Raw genomic sequence first — 17,341 nt, forward strand, 5'->3', positions numbered from 1 at the left:
AGACTGGTTTTATAATATACAATTTTTTTCCATTCAAAATTCTGATAGTTTTAGTTTTTGAGAGTTATAAATTTTTTAGTAAAAAATGCCTATATGAAAAAAAAACGACAGTAATATTGTATCTACCTATATTTTTTCTAAAACAATTAGAATATTAAAAAATAAAATAATTATTTAATTATTCATGCAAATAAACAAAACACTGTCATTCTTATCAACAATTAATTAGAATTGTTGTTGGATTCGAGAGCTTTCGGGAAAAGTCGGACGATAAACTACGTTCAGCAGATACTGACTCGGGAATATTCTAGAATGGAACAAAAACACAGTTCGTTTTTAATTTTTTATTTACAAAATTACAGTCATAAAAAATCACAACTTCGCTTTCACCACCGGAGCCTCATTTTTCACCCTCACCACCGGAATTTTCCGACTTTTCACTTCCATACGCGGCACACTGACCACCAAAACACCGTCAGGATAAAGCTTCGATTGGGCTTTTCCTAAATCGAAACCACTGGGAATTATACATTTTTTAATAAAGTGGCGCGAAATCGACCCATCTTGATCCTTTTTCTCCCCGTGTTTACCCTCAATGACCAGAAAACGATCCTCGGTCACCTTCACAGAAAGTTCCTCCGGTTTGAAGCCACGAACGTTGAAATTCAACTCGAAGGAATCCCTGTTTTCGAAAAATTTGAACGGATCTAGGAGCACTAGCGACATTTTGATTGGTATGAATGAAACAAATGAAACACAACAGCGCGAAGTGGGAGGAATTTCTAGAATGGTTCACGCTCAGTGGATCTTATCACTTATTAATGATAATACTGACGCACTTTTTATTTTAATAATTTTCATTATAAATTCTTAAATAATGTCTGGAAAATTCTCGAATCGAATTTTCCGGAATTTTCTCGCACCGTCCACAGGCCTATAAATACCGCTCGATTCGCGCGGTTTCTCAGTCCAATTCAAACCACCAAAGTGTTAAGATGTTTTATCCGGTGTTCTCTCACGACATGCGCTACTTCCTCCGCCTCTGGCGGCCTTGGCGGCAGTTCGCCGCCCCCAACATCGAATCCTCGGTCACTTTCGGCCGCCAAAAATTCCAGGCGGATCTGGACGTCCAGTACTTTAAACCTGAAGATATCACCATTAAAGTGGCCGAAGACAACACCGTGACCGTCGAGGGTAAACAGGAGCACCAGGAGGGCGAGAATTACGTGTCCAGGCACTTTGTGCGAAGGTTTGTGTTGCCGGAGGGACACGATATGGATAAATTGGAGTCGACGCTGTCCACCGACGGGGTTTTGACCATCACAGCCCCCAGGATTGCCAAGGAGGCTGAGGAGGGCAGGACCATCCCCATTACGAGGACTGGCAAGGCCCACAAGAGTGGAGAAAACTGAATTGTAATTAATTATCTCATAAAGTAATTGAAGGATATTTTGTTACTTCCGAGACTGATTTTTTACATAAGTTGTTGTAATTTTTATGTAAATACTAGTCAATCAATAAATTTTTTTTAGTTACTTCTTGTTTCAAATTATTGCACAACCTTGTCTGCTTTTCCTTGGTTCAAACTCCTTTAATCCATTGAGAGAAACATTACCAGTCGTTTTAATTAAACGTCAGTATTTCTTGTTAAATACAAAATCACTCAAGTAAATCGAACTAAAACTATGCGAGAAAACTTTAAAATTAATTGGTCGGGAATTTCGGTCGCATAGGAGTTTCTACTGTACTTTTCAAATTGAATTCTTGGACTAATATTTTTTTCAATAGAGGTATCAAAATACCCCAATGATTAATTTTTATCAATCACCCCGTATCACCCTTCTAGAAGCGTCCAAGTCGCGCACACCCACCCGGCGCAATTTGGCGTTTTCCCAGCAACACGAGTGTCAAAATGTCTCTTTTACTGTTTGGTGACCCTTTCGAGAGCCCCCGGCACCCCTACGGCCGCCTTTTGGACCGTTATTTCGCCTCTCTGCTCAATTTCGACGATTTTCTGCCGCTGGAAACTGAAACGCGTGGACATCTCCGCCAGCGCTTCCAAGCCCCAGAGTCTGACGTACGTCTTAATAAAGAAAAATTTCAGGCTTGCCTCGACGTTCAGCAATTCAAGCCGGAGGAACTCACGGTCAAAGTATCGGATAATGTGGTGACGGTCGAAGGCAAGCACGAGGAAAAAGAGGATGAACATGGATTTATTTCGAGGCATTTTGTGAGAAGGTACGTCATTCCGGAAGGGCATGATTTGGGAAAAATTGAGTCGAGACTGTCCTCGGACGGGGTTTTGTCCATTACGGCCCCCAGGATTACGGAAGGGGGACAGGCAAGCAGGAATATTCCGGTCATTCGGACCGGACAGCCTTCGCAACACGTTGAATATGATAAACAAGAAGACAAGACGGAGGAATAAATTCAACTTAATTTTTTTCCAAATGTATACTTTTTATTTTGTTGAATAAATGAATTAGAGATATTGAAGTGTTTTTAATGAGGTTACGTCGGGTTTGGATGAATTCAGAAAAAATACACAACTAGTTGCAAAAAACAGTCTTTATTATGTAAAATAAAGGTATAGTAACTTAAAAAAATCTTTAACGTTTCAATCTACGTAAAGTAATTCATGATGAGATTAGTGCCGACTTTGTTGTACGAATGAATAACCAGATTTCAATTCAATTATTGATTCAAAGTGCTTTTTATTATCACAGACTTAACTTCAATTACAAGCTCAAGTGCACCAACCTCACCTTCGAATGAAAGTAGATCTAGGAGAAAGAAACCAAAAACTTTAATTTTCCATATTTACAATAAATAATAATATGTACAGGAATGAACCTAACCGTGAAAAACGCAATAAAATTTTTAAGTGGCCGTCTGCGATTTGGCTTTCCTGTGATCGTAATTAACCAACCTTTGGCCTACTAGATACTTGTCGTTTTTAATATGTTCGTACAATTTTTTAAATTGTCTAATTTGTAAAACTACCACCGCACCCACGACACCGAGCAGTAGTAAAAACGGATAAATCCGCCTGGCTACTAGATTCCTCATTTGTAGATTACTCACAAACGCCGGCACGATCGAGTAGGCCAAGACATAGGGCACGGCCAACGCTAGCCCAAAACTGACAATAACCGGCGCCGCCAACTGTCTAAAAATAAAACTCAGATGCATATCCCTTATCCCATCCCTGTAGGCCCTTTCGATGGCCGCCCGAAGGAACCAATCAGGGCCCATCATCGTGACGGCACACGCGATTTTCGTGTACAACACGCCCAGCGCCCAGTCTTGCCAAATGAACAAAATCGGCGTTTGGTGGATCGGCACCCTCAGCGGGACGATAACCACCAACTCTAGCAACATCCCGAACAGTAGGGGAATCACCCCCAGTAGAATCGTGCTAGCGATCATGGTTTTAAGCCCCAAGACGCACCACTGTTTCAAGCGCGAAATCATGGCAGCCCTGCCTTGGGGCAGCCAACTCATGACCAAGGTCACAGCACGCGCCGACAGCCAACACAAGTACAAACCGCACGCGGCTGTGTACAATTCGTGGACTTTCACCTCGGTCTGGGCGGAGTTTGTCGAGATTTGGGGGCCGGGGGGCGGGGCCCCGACCAGCCACAACGCCATGACGCGCCGCCCCAGCCACACGGGCAGGGTCAAGGCGGTGAGGCTGAACGTTACCAGGGAAACACAGACTAAGATGAGGAGACCTACCAGACGCGCGACGAAAAAGGACGGACGCTCGTAGGGTTGGAAACCTACAAAGGGGGCGGATAGTTTAAGTAAAAAGCGTTATTTGATTTGTTGGTGACTTACCAGAAGGCGGTTCCATCATTAGTAGGGCGTGGTGGGCCGCCCCTAAGCCAGCGCCCGGTTCGGGCGGATTGGCTACAGCTTGCCCCGCCTCGTTCGGCGATTGGCCGTCACTATTGCCCAACAAATACGAATGGATGTTTAAAATCCAGGCAACGGCGCGGCACCAATTACGCACCAGGCCTTTCAACCAGATCCTCGTGTGGGATTGTTCCAATAATGCTGGGAGGATCACTTGTAAAAGTAACAATTCTAAGGACAGTTCATTCACTTGTGTCTCACTGTTGAGGGACACTGTATATGGGAGAAAAGACGGAAGAAGGATTTTCAAAATTCGAATCGGGAGCCACAACATCAAAAGAACAACACTACCGAAGATAACCGCCGAGATCAACAATTTCCGTATATGTTCCAAGATAGGTAAATGGATCATTTCTTGAATTGGACTGAAATCAGGGTCGTTGAAGTTGCGCAAGAACCACAACACTCCTGGTCTTAGAATTTCACGCAAGAGGAGAACAAACGAAGCGAAATAATAGACATAGACCATTCCGATCAACCAATGGATGAAGATTGAAGTACCAGGAGCGGCACTAAAACTACTCTCCCTGTCTTTGAGCGAAGCGTCAAACATTGCCAAAGAGCAAATATCCAACCACCAGCCACAAACCAATGGTAGAATTCCGATTTCAACCACCGAAAGCATCGATACTTTAACCACCACGTAACACAAACCTAGGACGCGCTTAGCTTTGTAAAAACCCAAAACACCGGCGACTCGATGGAAGAACACAAAGAAAAGACCAACAGTGCAATAACCGACCAAAGTGGTCAATAAACCTTCGAAATGACTGGCCGAAGCCGCCTCCCTCATATTAACAAGGGAAAGAGTCATTAGACCCATATGGTACGGGGAGTAGGCAAAAATGAGTATAAACAAAGTGTTCAACGAAATGACCCAGAAAACGTGTTCCAGGAACATTAAAGAACCATCAAGACCCAACAAACGCTCCCATGTTATCTCCTCGGCCGCTCTATCCCACTCCATGGGTATCCAATTGTTGTCTTCGCCTCCATTCACTTCATTCTCCTCCTGTTGTTCCCCCTGATTCTCCCCTTGAGGTGCTACTTCTGGCTCCTGTCCGTTGTTCTCCTCCACGTCTTCCGGTATGTTGTTATTCAAGACGGGAGGTGGGGCATCTTCGGCCACGCCCACGTTATCTCTCTGTAACCAATCGGGTCCTCCCCCGTGTAAGATCTGCTCGCGCAGCCACACCAACCCAGCGAATGCGAATAGCGTGCACGTGACGACGAAGCAACCTTGGAAAATGTCCGATGCCAGGTTTTCCATTGAGAGGAGTTCAAACGGAAGGGTCAAGATGGCGTCGACAGTGCCGGCGAAAAGGGCGCGGTAGATCCGACAGGCTGTCAAAGGGACGATTCCGAGCCAAGCGATGGCGACTAGAGTGTAGTGGAGCCAGTATTTGATGGCGGTTCCGATGGAGGAGAGGAGACCGGCGGCGAGGTCTCGCACAGGGAGGCGGCGTGGCATGTCGGGGGAGTAGATGGGAGTGAAGGAGAAACGATAACTGCACAATTCGCAGTATTCTTTGCGCGAGTAACGCATCCATTGCATGAGGCATTCCTGATGGATCCACTTTATGCTGCCCGTGCAGATGCAGGGGTGGAACAGGGGGCGGTCGGGCAAGCCTTCCGAACGGCACACCCGGCAGATGTCGGTGTTGGACAGTTCCGAGTCCATCATTACGCTGAAAAGACACAGTAAAAAAAAAAAGACAGTAACTCAAATATCAAAAAACATTCCTAAAAAATCAGAGGGGAGCTGTATTTTCTCCAAATATATTTGGTTAATATTTTAACTATACTAGATCAAAATTTGTACTAAACAGAAAGTTTTGGAAGTGGCCATGAAAAAGTTTGTGCAAAAACCAGAGTTTCCCGCTAATGCTCTCTCCACTAGATTCTCCCTCTATGCAAGTCCATTATTTTTCCCTTCTTTTTTTGGGAGCATTTCTGATGTAAATAAGTTTAAATCTGGCAACTCTTTTTTTTGACCTGCTATCAGGCACGAGCCACCCCATAATATGAAAAAAAAGAACAAACAAAACAGAAGCATAAATTACAAAAGATGAAGTTTTTTTCCGTTCCTGAAAAGTTAATAACAATTTAATAAAGCATAAAGCTGAAACTAGACCCCTCAAATGAGACAGAATGTTTTTACAGACTTAAATTATTGAATTTCTCGAAAAAACTGAGTTGTGTATCTCTTAACCTTGACCGTTCCTTGCGATTTTCTCATTCCCATGATTGTGATGCAATCGAACTGAATCAATTTTTAATTAGTCCGACCCTGTCCTTGGTCGATTTCTTTATCGTCCAATTCCGGAATAAACTGAATATTTGCATTATCTACGTTCGAAACGCGACGACACCCATGAGAACAATTGAATTGAAAACAAAACAAACCTCCCACTTTGTACTTTGTCGTTATTCATTTGTTTTTCGGCAAAACAAATCGATTTTTTGCGTTCACAAATCAACTGATTTTATCTCAAGGTTACTTTTGCAATTAGAATAATAAAAAACGTTTGTTGTTAGTTAATTATGCCCAAAAACTGATAAAAAACGCATTATCTGTAGTGTGACAGACACAAGGGATTTATTTTTAACATAAAAATCTGGGAATTGTTCCAATGATTCACTTGGCCGTATCAAAGTTCCCCCAATCGTAAACACGGATTTTTCAAGTATATTGAGCCCCCATTGATGCAGTTATGTAAATTAGCAATTAGCAGGCCATGTGTTGGGGGCAGAGACCTCGAATGGCCCACATTTTCAATCCACCGATAAACGAAATTATTATCAAGGGATTACAACTCACACTAATTGATTTTTTTTTGATTAGTTAATAAGAATCAACACAATAAACAAGCTGGGACAAAAAATTACCTGATGTTTTTTGGCACAGGAAACTACTTGAATGTGAAGAACATTATGTAATTTACGGATCCGACTCAAAGATCCATAGTTGCGTGATCACAAATGCTCGAAATTCGACAAAAACTGCAATTTTTTAGGCGTTTTGAGGCTTTTCAGGACGAAAAAATTTATTTTTTGACGTAATACCACAAGACTGACGTTTACTTTCACTCAGGAAGCCAACTGTTGGCTAGTTCGGGAAAAGACCAACCTGACAAAACCACCAGTCACTAACACAAATAATGAGTTGTGCGGGGTTTTACCCTGATATTTTGACTTAAAACAACCCAGTTTCGTATCAGTAAAGATCACAAATCGCGTAATATCAATTGTGGGGCTTGGTTTGTGAATTACACTTAATTTCGTGTTACGTAACCTTAGCCACAAGAAACCTAACCTTAAAGTCTACAAAAAATGTCAACAAAGCGCTGATTTGGCGCCAAGTTTTTTGTATTGTGTTTTAGTGCAGTTTTTAGTGTGTTATCGAAGCAAAACATGATTTAGGAACAATGAAAGATTCAACTCCAATAAAGACCGGTAAAAAATCAAAGAAAAACAAGCACACCAATGAAGAAACCCCCGAAACTTCCCCAAATGGGGCTAAAATCAACGCGTTTCAATTTATGATGAATCGAAGACATCGGAGCATTGGGGGGAATTCCCCTGGGCGTGAACCTGACGCAAACGACTCGGAAACAGCCTCGGATAAAAGTGTCTTAAAGGAGAGGAAAAGTCGGTTTGAGAGCTGGGCGGAGGCCAAGGGGGCTGCCAAACGTAAACGAGAGTACGAGGAAGTCGGCAATTGCATCAGTTACAAGCTGGAGAAACGGGGAAAACGATTGAAAAAGTTGCTAAATATTGATTGTCAAAGTGACGATGAGGTGGTCACTAAAAGGAAGAAGCGGAAAACTGTTGTAATTGAAAGTGACAGTGAGAACGAGGCACCAAAAACACCAACTGCCAACAAAAAGTGGAAATTTAAGATCAAGTTGGCCGTGGATGACAGGAGTGATGTTGAAAATTCGTCTGTCAACAGTCAACGAAATGTTGAAAATGCCCAAGGAAGTGTTGAAAATGCCCAAAAAAGTGTTGACAATGCCCCAAAAAGTGTTGACAATGCCCCAAAAAGTGTTGAAAATGCCCAAGGAAGTGTTGAAAATGCTCAAGGAAGTGTTGAAAATGCCCAAGGAAGTGTTGAAAATGCTCAAAAGAGTGTTGAAAATGCCCAAGGAAGTGTTGCAGACGTGGTGATAGTTGAAAATGCCCCTGTCAATACGCAGTCTAGTGACAGTGGCATTGACGTCATCGAACTCGACGTGGACCCAGCCAACTCTGTTTCCGACGAAAATGCCTCACGCAGAGTTTTACGATCCCGAAAACCGAAAAAATACGATGATTTTCTTCAACTTTCTGATTCGGACGATGAGAAGAAGAAGAAGACAAAAGTGGCACCAGTTTTCTTAAAAGCTGTTCCAAAACCAAAATTAGATCCGGAAGCAATGGAAGCAAGAAGACAGTTTTTGATGAGTGGTGTTCCGTCTTCTTTGAAAAAAGAGATGGAAAAGGTGCGAATTTTTAGTACTGAAGAATCGGATTTTGATATTTTCCCGTCGTTAAGTCACGTCCAGCAAAAATCCGACAATATTTTCTGGGATTTACCCAAAGTTGATTTAAAGCTGGCAAACGTGGAGGAAAAAATGCAATTTATTTCTCCACTTGTCGAAAATTTAATAACTAGAAGTGATGGTGAAAATAAAATTGTCAACGAGTCTGTGCAAAAAATAACAAATTTAAAAAAAATCATCAAGGAGATAAAATTACAAAATCCAAATTATCCGGTTTATAAGATATTTAATTCATTGTTTGAGAAAAGTGGTCAAATAATTGAAACCGTGAATGACGTAACACCGAAACGCCGCGGTCGCAAAAAGAAAAAATCTTTGGAAAAACCACCAGAAATTACATCGCGGGAACACACGATGTGGACCGAGAAATACCGAGCAACTTCCTCTCTCGACATCATCGGGAACCACAAAGTTGTGTCATCTTTGAAAGACTGGCTTTCCCATTGGTCGCTCAGTGAACACAAAAGACGGGGCAGCGAATCAGATTTCGAAATTACCGACAGCGACAGTCGCGACAGTGCCACTTTTGGCAACACTGTCATTTTGCGGGGACCCCCCGGAAGCGGCAAAACCTCGTCCATTTACGCCATTTGCACCGAACTCGGTTACAACATACTTGAAGTTAACGCTTCGAGCAAACGCACCGGTTTGTATTTGTATTTTTAGGCTGGTATCTCTGATTCTAACCCGGCCTTTGATAGGTAAACGCCTCCTTCAGGAGTTACAAGAAGCCACCCAGTCGCATCAAGTCAAGAAAAAACAAAACACGAGCAAATGCGTCCTATTGGTCGAAGACATTGACATTGTCTTTGACCAAGACGAGGGTTTCAGTGCTGCCCTCTCGCAGATAATGTCAACAAGCAAGCGGCCAATTGTTTTAACAATGACCGACGAGCCATCTGCCGGCATCCAAAGAATCATAAACGACTGTCGAGTGTTTCAATTCGCGCCTTTGACGCCAATTTTGACAGTTTGGTTGCAAATTTTGTGCCTAATTGAGGGTTATTTTGTCAAAATCGAGGCACTTGCCGAGTTGTTGGCGTTCAATAAAGGCGACATCAGGCGGACTTTGCTGCAATTACAACTGTGGGTCAAGTCGGGTGGCCACCCTGATGGCAATCATGGTGGTAGCACTGGTGGTGCCACTAGTGTGTCAATTGACATTGACGATGATTCAAACTTGCCCGATTTTGGCACAGAGTGCGCTAGTGACACAATCCAGACACATTCGAATTGTGTGCCAATTTTTAATTGGTTACACAATTTTGAGTTGCTTTGGTGGAACTTTCCCCGCATTTTAAAAATGCCCGATTTTTCCAAACATCGGTTAAATCGCCACATTTGTGATTTCCCGGCCGGGAAAACCGAAAAAAACAAATTGCAAGCGCTGGCCAATTGTTACGATTCGTTGGCGTTTGCTGACGTCATGTGTCAAAAAAACCGGTTTGAGGAAAGTCTCGAACGGTCTTGGCGGACCAAAGAAAAGGATAGTTTGACTCTTGAGGAGAATTTTTCTCTTCCAGATTATAGTGATTTTAGCAATGATTTAGCGCAATTTTTATTAAGTGGCCAAGTGAATAATTTTGAGGATTCGAAGGTTGATTTTGATGTTACACTGCCGGTTCCAGAGGAACGAAGGTGGCTGTGTTACTCGTCAATCGTCCATTTGTGATTAATTTGATTGCAGGTGGCGCTCGAAACAAATCGGGTGCGAGCTGAGATTACAGAAAGCTGTATTACCGGCCGATTGTTTACACCGGAAGGACGTAGCTTTGGATTATATGCCGGCTTTGAGGAGCATAGCACGGTCCGAATTTGAGAGAGCGGCAAATAGTACGAAGAGGGGGAACCGCTTTTATAGCTACTTGAAGGGTTTAGGGGTGCATGGCAGTGACGTCACGTATAAGTCGGCCTGTGATGTTTTTAAAATTTGGGATTGATTTTTGTATATTGAATAAAACGCACGAGTTTTTATTTTATTTTTTTATTATTATTATTTACCTTGTTCTGTTCCTGTTATCCGAATATGCTGAAATTTTGCATACATACGTAATCTCGATGACTTTAAAATAGTATTCAGTTTAATCAATAATTTATAAACAATTAACACTCTAGAAAGTAAAAACAAATAAAAAAATATTTTTCGTTTCTTCTTTGTTTTGGTTTTATTATCCGTTCACGATTGTTTTAAATTCTCAGCAGGCGTAGACATGTTTTTCTTAGGTTGGCCTCAGGTACTGTCTTTATGACGTTGTCTTGTCAAAAATTCGCTGTGTTGTCAGTTCTACTGCTTATTAATTTAAAATGTCGAAAATAATTTCTGTTGATAAGAAAGTGTGTATCAAAAGATGCTTTGAAGGATGCAAAAAAATAGACCCGACTTTTTTAACTAATGATAATGAGTAGAATAACAATAAAAACGTATTCAATTATTTATTTAAAAAACGAAGCAAACTGACAACAGTCCTTGGTTGTCATCAATTATAACCCAAAATAGATTTCTTATGACAACTCACAGTACTGCCAAATAAAATGTCAGATTTTCATAGATAGTCCGAATTTAAAACAATCGTGAACGGTGTATAGGTTTTATGTTCTGTACTTCCTATTTTCACAACTATTAAAAAAATAGATACAGTAATAATAATAATTTCTGATTTTAATGGAAAATTCACAAACGACTAGATGAGAATCGTTTAAAAACTCATTGTATTATGCTAACTTCGAGTATTTTTTACTTTTTAATCATTGGTTACATTAATAATTTTAAGGCTTTTATAAACTTTACACCAAAAAGTGTATTTTACTTCTTAGTGTTTTTTTAAATAAAAGATTTTTTAAACACTTAATTTTTTATTGATTAATTAAAATCCTGGGGTGGGTTGGGAGACGGTTACTTCGACCAGTTTGCAAACGAGGGGCTCATCTGCGTTGCTTACGATTATCGTGACTCTAAACCGGCCATAGAAAGTTTGGGGAATGTCCAAATCGAGATAAGTTTCCTTAAAATAGGCCAAATTGTACTCCCCCTGAAAAAAAACCTGAAAGTTTGTTTAAAAAAAATTGGATAAGTACAGCCGGGATTTGTCGCGGGTTTTCAATCTTTGGTTTAATCTCATTCCGGAAATTTTTCCAAGCCCGTCCACCGAACGATTCCAAGAAATCGAGCAACGGCTTACTCTGCTCGAAAATGCCGTCTTTCCACGCGTCGTTTTCGAACTTATCGATGGAAATATACCCCTGAAAAAATCATGATTTAATTGTTTTTCTTCCTAAAACTAAAGTACTTCAAGTTCGTCCCCGTAATCCTCCGGCAGGTTGAAGGAGATTTCCGCACTGTCGCTGTGGTCCCCACTGTAGGAAATTTTCACCTGTAGGTCGATTTTATTGTCCACGGGGTCGCAATCTTTGACCTCGTGGAAGTTCATGGGCCCCACCGGTCCGCTCTGAAACTCGTGCGTAAAAGCGACTTTTCCGCACCGTGCGGTAAATTACCTGCGCTTCCGAATTGACGGCCCCGAGCAGAGCACAAACGACTGCTAAAAATTTCATTTTGATGCATCGGTGCACAAACAAGCCTTTATGTGTATTCGCACCGGTGGCAAAAAATTATCGTGACTTTCCTAATTAAAAAATGCATGTCGCTGCAAAGGCCGTACAGCTTCCTGTGATGAATTGTTGTTACAGCTGTATTTATGAAAATTTAACAAGATACCGACGGGGAATTTAATGGCCCACGTCACAGGTGATGGAGATAGACTTGCGGCGTAATGGCTCCATCGCAGCTGCACCGCCACCATATTTTTCGCAGACGTAAATTATTGAGATATCTTTAATGATTTTTTCAAAATTAAAGCAGCTTTTCTACATTTCTAAAGTAAATTATTGAATTTTTTTAAATCCATTTATTTGCAATGTGGGAGTGGGAGAATGAGCAAAAGTGTCTCCTGAGCAGTCCATCCTGTTACCATTTCCATCAGGAAAAATCAATAGCGTCGTCTAGTCTTCACTCAGCAAAGATGGGATTTGGGTCCGGCTTTTGCATAATTAATTCCTCAAACCCTTCATCAGGGCGTCCGTCCTGCGAATCCATCGATTCGCCTTTTCACCTTTAAAAAGCTCGCTCAACGAACGAAACAGTCTGAATTGCATCTGCATCGTACGACTGCAGTCTGCTCACCCTCGAGGGATCTACAAATTATATGGGTTGGCCCGGACGTGCTCCTCTAAACTGCGGTTCTCTTAAATATTTATGTCTCTTTGTTGGTCTACAAGTTGCCGTGTCAGTCCTATGTCCACAGTCAACGCTAACAGCGAATACATAATACACGAGAAACTCGAAGAAATTTATCGTGCGAATCAGCAAATTACAATAAATCTGTCACTCGGCTTACAAATACTGTACACGTTCTCCGGCTAATTTTTTCCAAGTAAATAGTGTCCAAAAATCGCCCATAATTCAGACAACAAAGCAAAAACGCAATATATTTAACATATGAGGCAATTTAGCCTTGAATTGTTTCAAAATTTCGGCCTCTTTGGCGATGATTTTGATTATTATTGGTCGAAATTTCGAATAAAATCATTATATTATTAATGTTTTTCGGGTCCTAAAACGCCCAGAAATACAGTTTTTACAAGTTTTTACGATTTCTCCAACCTATGCATTAAAAGTTTTCGTTTATTTTTTAAATTTTAAAGTAGTTTTCTATACTGACGGTATAAAAATTCACGTTTTCAATTAAATAAATGGATTAGGTGGTCAAATATAAGAATGTAGTCGCTTTTATTTGTAGTACTTACCTAGAAACGGTCAATTCCGGGGCTTCCCTGATGTCCTTATGTTCAGAAGAATTTTACTCGAGATCAGTCGATGAAATATTTTTTCATTTGGAAAATTTGTTTCCGTTCGAATATTATAATTCCTTGTACATCTTTTATCTTTTGCTTTGATAATTATTATAGGTATTAATTAGTAATTACATTGGTATCTAATTTATTTTTTAATAAATTTTTCTATTTTTCCAAGTTTTCTATCTATATTCCCTCTTCAAAGTTTTCAACGTTTTAAACTAAATAAATAGGTTGCTCCAAAATTGTTTTAGGTACAGAAAAAATTAAGACAGTCGTATTTCTTTTTCAATTGTAAAAAAAAATAATAATAAATAAATTAATTAATAATAAATTAAAGAATTATTATAAATTTTGGCGATTTTTGCCTCATAATTACATATTCTTAAAAACCAATTTTTGCTAAATCCTGATGGAAGAATTTTTTAGTATATATTTTATTATTTATTTTCATATTTTCTTTTTTTATTATCAGTTTTATTTGAATTTTATGGATCCCATCCAACGAACAATATTCCTTGGTTTCAAAATTTTTAAAATTGTAACGAATTTTTAATCATTTGAACTCTTTTTCAGACTCGACTTATAATTTTTTTTGATTATTTTCAGGTCCTTATAACTTTCAGTTGTTAGTTTTTGCGAACATTTTTTGCGATTCTTAGTAATATATTGTAAAACTCTATAAATAAATTACGATATATTCGCATTTTTTGTCCTTTTTATTAAACAGTGTTAAGTTTTTAGAAGGATTTTGGTTGAAAAAAATAAAAATGTATCGATATTTTATTTTTATTTTCAGGTCTAGTGTGTTATTATAAATTTTGGCGATTTTTGCCTCATAATTACATATTCTTAAAAAACAATTTTTGCTAAATCCTGATGGAAGAATTTTTTAGTATATATTTTATTATTTATTTTCATATTTTCTCTTTTTTATTATCAGTTTTATTTGAAAATTTTATGGATCTCATTCAACGGACAATGTTCCTTGGTTTTCAAGATTTTAAAAATTGTTACGAATTTTTGATCATTTTTCCTTATACATCTTTTTTTTTGCTTTGATAATTATTTTCGATATCAATTAGTAATTACATTGGTATTTATATATTTTAAAATTTTTCCAAGTTTTCTATCTATATTCTTTCCTTAAATTTATACGTCTTAAACTAAATAAATAGATTGCTCTAAATTAGTTAAAGTAGACAAAAAATTAAGACTGATTCGTATTTCTTTTTCAATTGTAAAGAAAATTAATAATAAATTAAAGAATTAATATAAATTTTGGCGATTTTTGCCTCATAATTACGAATTATTAAAAATTATTTTTTGCTAAATCCTGATGGAAGAATTTTTTAGCATATATTTTATTATTTATTTTCATATTTTCTCTCTTTTTATTATCAGTTTTACTTGAAAATTTTATGGATCTCATTCAACGAACAGTGTTCCTTGGTTTTTAAGATTTTTAAAATTGTTACGAATTTTTGAACTCATTTCCAGACTCGACTTACGATTTTATTTTCGTTCGTATATTGTAATCCCTTATACATCTTTTTTTTGCTTTGATAATTATTTTAGATATCAATTAGTAATTACATTGGTATTTATAAATTTTTAAATTTTTCCAAGTTTTCTATCTATATTCTCTCCTTAAAATCCTAAACGTCTTAAACTAAATAAATAGATTGCTCTAAAATAGTTTTAGGTAGAGAAAAAATTAAGACTGATTCGTATTTCTTTTCCAACTGTAAAAAAAAGAAATAAAGACGGTTTTTAAATTTTGTCGATTTTTGCCTCATAATTACATATTCTAAAAAAACAATTTTTCCAAAAACTCGTTGGAAGAATTTTTTGGTATATATTTTATTATTTATTTTCATATTTTCTTTTTTTATTATCAGTTTTATTTGAATTTTATGGATCCCATCCAACGAACAATGTTCCTTGGTTTCAAAATTTTTAAAATTGTAACGAATTTTTAATCATTTGAACTCTTTTTCAGACTCGACTTATACTTTTTTTGATTATTTTCAGGTCTTTATAACTTTCAGTAGTTAGCTTTTGCGAACATTTTTTGCGATTCTTAGTAATATATTGTAAAACTCTATAAATAAATTACGATATATTCGCATTTTTTGTCCTTTTTATTAAACAGTGTTAAGTTTTCAGAAGGATTTTGGTTGAAAAAAATAAAAATGTATCGATATTTTATTTTTATTTTCAGGTCTAGTGTGTTATTATAAATTTTGGCGATTTTTGCCTCATAATTACATATTCTTAAAAAACCAATTTTTGCTAAATCCTGATGGAAGAATTTTTTAGTATATATTTTATTATTTATTTTCATATTTTCTCTTTTTTTATTATCAGTTTTATTTGAAAACTTTATGGATCTCATTCAACGGACCATGTTCCTTGGTTTTCAAGATTTTTAAAATTGTTACGAATTTTTGATCATTTGAATTCATTTCCAGACTCGACTTACGATTTTGTTTTCGTTCGTATATTGTAATTCTTTATACATCTTTTTTTTTGCTTTGATAATTATTTTAGATATCAATTAGTAATTACATTGGTATTTATAAATTTTTAATTTTTTCCAAGTTTTCTATCTATATTCTTTCCTTAAATTTAAACGTCTTAAACTAAATAAATAGATTGCTCTAAAATAGTTAAAGTAGAGAAAAAATCAAGACTGATTCGTATTTCTTTTTCAATTGTAAAGAAAATTAATAATAAATTAAAGAATTAATATAAATTTTGGCGATTTTTGTCTCATAATTACGAATTCTTAAAAATCATTTTTTGCTAAATCCTGATGGAAGAATTTTTTAGCATATATTTTATTATTTATTTTCATATTTTCTCTCTTTTTATTATCAGTTTTACTTGAAAATTTTATGGATTTCATTCAACGAACAGTGTTCCTTGGTTTTTAAGATTTTTAAAATTGTAACGAATTTTTGATCATTTGAATTCATTTCCAGACTCGACTTACGATTTTGTTTTCGTTCGTATATTGTAATTCCTTATACATCTTTTTTTTTGCTTTGATAATTATTTTAGATATCAATTAGTAATTACATTGATATTTATAAATTTTTAAATTTTTCCAAGTTTTCTATCTATATTCTTTCCTTAAATTTATACGTCTTAAACTAAATAAATAGATTGCTCTAAATTAGTTAAAGTAGACAAAAAATTAAGACTGATTCGTATTTCTTTTTCAATTGTAAAGAAAATTAATAATAAATTAAAGAATTAATATAAATTTTGGCGATTTTTGCCTCATAATTACGAATTATTAAAAATTATTTTTTGCTAAATCCTGATGGAAGAATTTTTTAGCATATATTTTATTATTTATTTTCATATTTTCTCTCTTTTTATTATCAGTTTTACTTGAAAATTTTATGGATCTCATTCAACGAACAGTGTTCCTTGGTTTTTAAGATTTTTAAAATTGTTACGAATTTTTGAACTCATTTCCAGACTCGACTTACGATTTTATTTTCGTTCGTATATTGTAATCCCTTATACATCTTTTTTTTGCTTTGATAATTATTTTAGATATCAATTAGTAATTACATTGGTATTTATAAATTTTTAAATTTTTCCAAGTTTTCTATCTATATTCTCTCCTTAAAATCCTAAACGTCTTAAACTAAATAAATAGATTGCTCTAAAATAGTTTTAGGTAGAGAAAAAATTAAGACTGATTCGTATTTCTTTTCCAACTGTAAAAAAAAGAAATAAAGACGGTTTTTAAATTTTGTCGATTTTTGCCTCATAATTACATATTCTAAAAAAACAATTTTTCCAAAAACTCGTTGGAAGAATTTTTTGGTATATATTTTATTATTTATTTTCATATTTTCTTTTTTTATTATCAGTTTTATTTGAATTTTATGGATCCCATCCAACGAACAATGTTCCTTGGTTTCAAAATTTTTAAAATTGTAACGAATTTTTAATCATTTGAACTCTTTTTCAGACTCGACTTATACTTTTTTTGATTATTTTCAGGT

General features: G+C 36.8%; 6 protein-coding genes across 6 annotated transcripts; 3 read left to right on the forward strand and 3 right to left on the reverse strand.

Moving 5' to 3' along the window:
* Positions 1–372: 372 nt before the first annotated feature.
* LOC662203 (alpha-crystallin B chain) lies at positions 373–726 on the reverse strand. Its single transcript, XM_968317.4, has one exon. It carries the CDS (start codon positions 724–726, stop codon positions 373–375), a length of 354 nt encoding a protein of 117 aa, XP_973410.2.
* A 220-nt stretch (positions 727–946) lies between these two features.
* Positions 947–1,535, forward strand: LOC662168 (heat shock protein 27). The gene has a single exon (XM_968285.4). The coding sequence runs from the start codon at positions 996–998 to the stop codon at positions 1,410–1,412; it is 417 nt and encodes a 138-aa protein (XP_973378.1). The 5' UTR covers positions 947–995; the 3' UTR covers positions 1,413–1,535.
* Positions 1,536–1,646: 111 nt separating this feature from the next.
* LOC662134 (heat shock protein 23) lies at positions 1,647–2,491 on the forward strand. Its single transcript, XM_968251.4, has 2 exons — positions 1,647–1,790; positions 1,847–2,491. Exon 2 carries the CDS (start codon positions 1,913–1,915, stop codon positions 2,426–2,428), a length of 516 nt encoding a protein of 171 aa, XP_973344.1. The 5' UTR covers positions 1,647–1,790; positions 1,847–1,912; the 3' UTR covers positions 2,429–2,491.
* Positions 2,492–2,553: 62 nt separating this feature from the next.
* Positions 2,554–7,009, reverse strand: LOC659835 (uncharacterized protein). The gene is made up of 3 exons (XM_961416.5): positions 6,808–7,009; positions 3,841–5,606; positions 2,554–3,782 (listed from the first exon to the last, which is right to left on the reverse strand). The coding sequence occupies exons 2-3, from the start codon at positions 5,600–5,602 to the stop codon at positions 2,881–2,883; spliced, it is 2,664 nt and encodes an 887-aa protein (XP_966509.2). The 5' UTR covers positions 5,603–5,606; positions 6,808–7,009; the 3' UTR covers positions 2,554–2,880.
* A 47-nt stretch (positions 7,010–7,056) lies between these two features.
* Positions 7,057–10,441, forward strand: elg1 (enhanced level of genomic instability 1). The gene is made up of 3 exons (XM_008198749.2): positions 7,057–9,108; positions 9,164–10,100; positions 10,150–10,441. Exons 1-3 carry the CDS (start codon positions 7,347–7,349, stop codon positions 10,400–10,402), a joined length of 2,952 nt encoding a protein of 983 aa, XP_008196971.1. The 5' UTR covers positions 7,057–7,346; the 3' UTR covers positions 10,403–10,441.
* An 854-nt stretch (positions 10,442–11,295) lies between these two features.
* LOC103314040 (hypothetical protein) lies at positions 11,296–12,054 on the reverse strand. Its single transcript, XM_008198801.3, has 4 exons — positions 11,958–12,054; positions 11,750–11,908; positions 11,538–11,702; positions 11,296–11,491 (listed from the first exon to the last, which is right to left on the reverse strand). The coding sequence occupies exons 1-4, from the start codon at positions 12,012–12,014 to the stop codon at positions 11,327–11,329; spliced, it is 546 nt and encodes a 181-aa protein (XP_008197023.1). The 5' UTR covers positions 12,015–12,054; the 3' UTR covers positions 11,296–11,326.
* Positions 12,055–17,341: the final 5,287 nt, after the last annotated feature.

Source organism: Tribolium castaneum, chromosome 6, assembly GCF_031307605.1.
Source record: "Tribolium castaneum strain GA2 chromosome 6, icTriCast1.1, whole genome shotgun sequence".
In the NCBI taxonomy this organism is placed as follows: Eukaryota; Metazoa; Arthropoda; class Insecta; order Coleoptera; family Tenebrionidae; genus Tribolium; species Tribolium castaneum.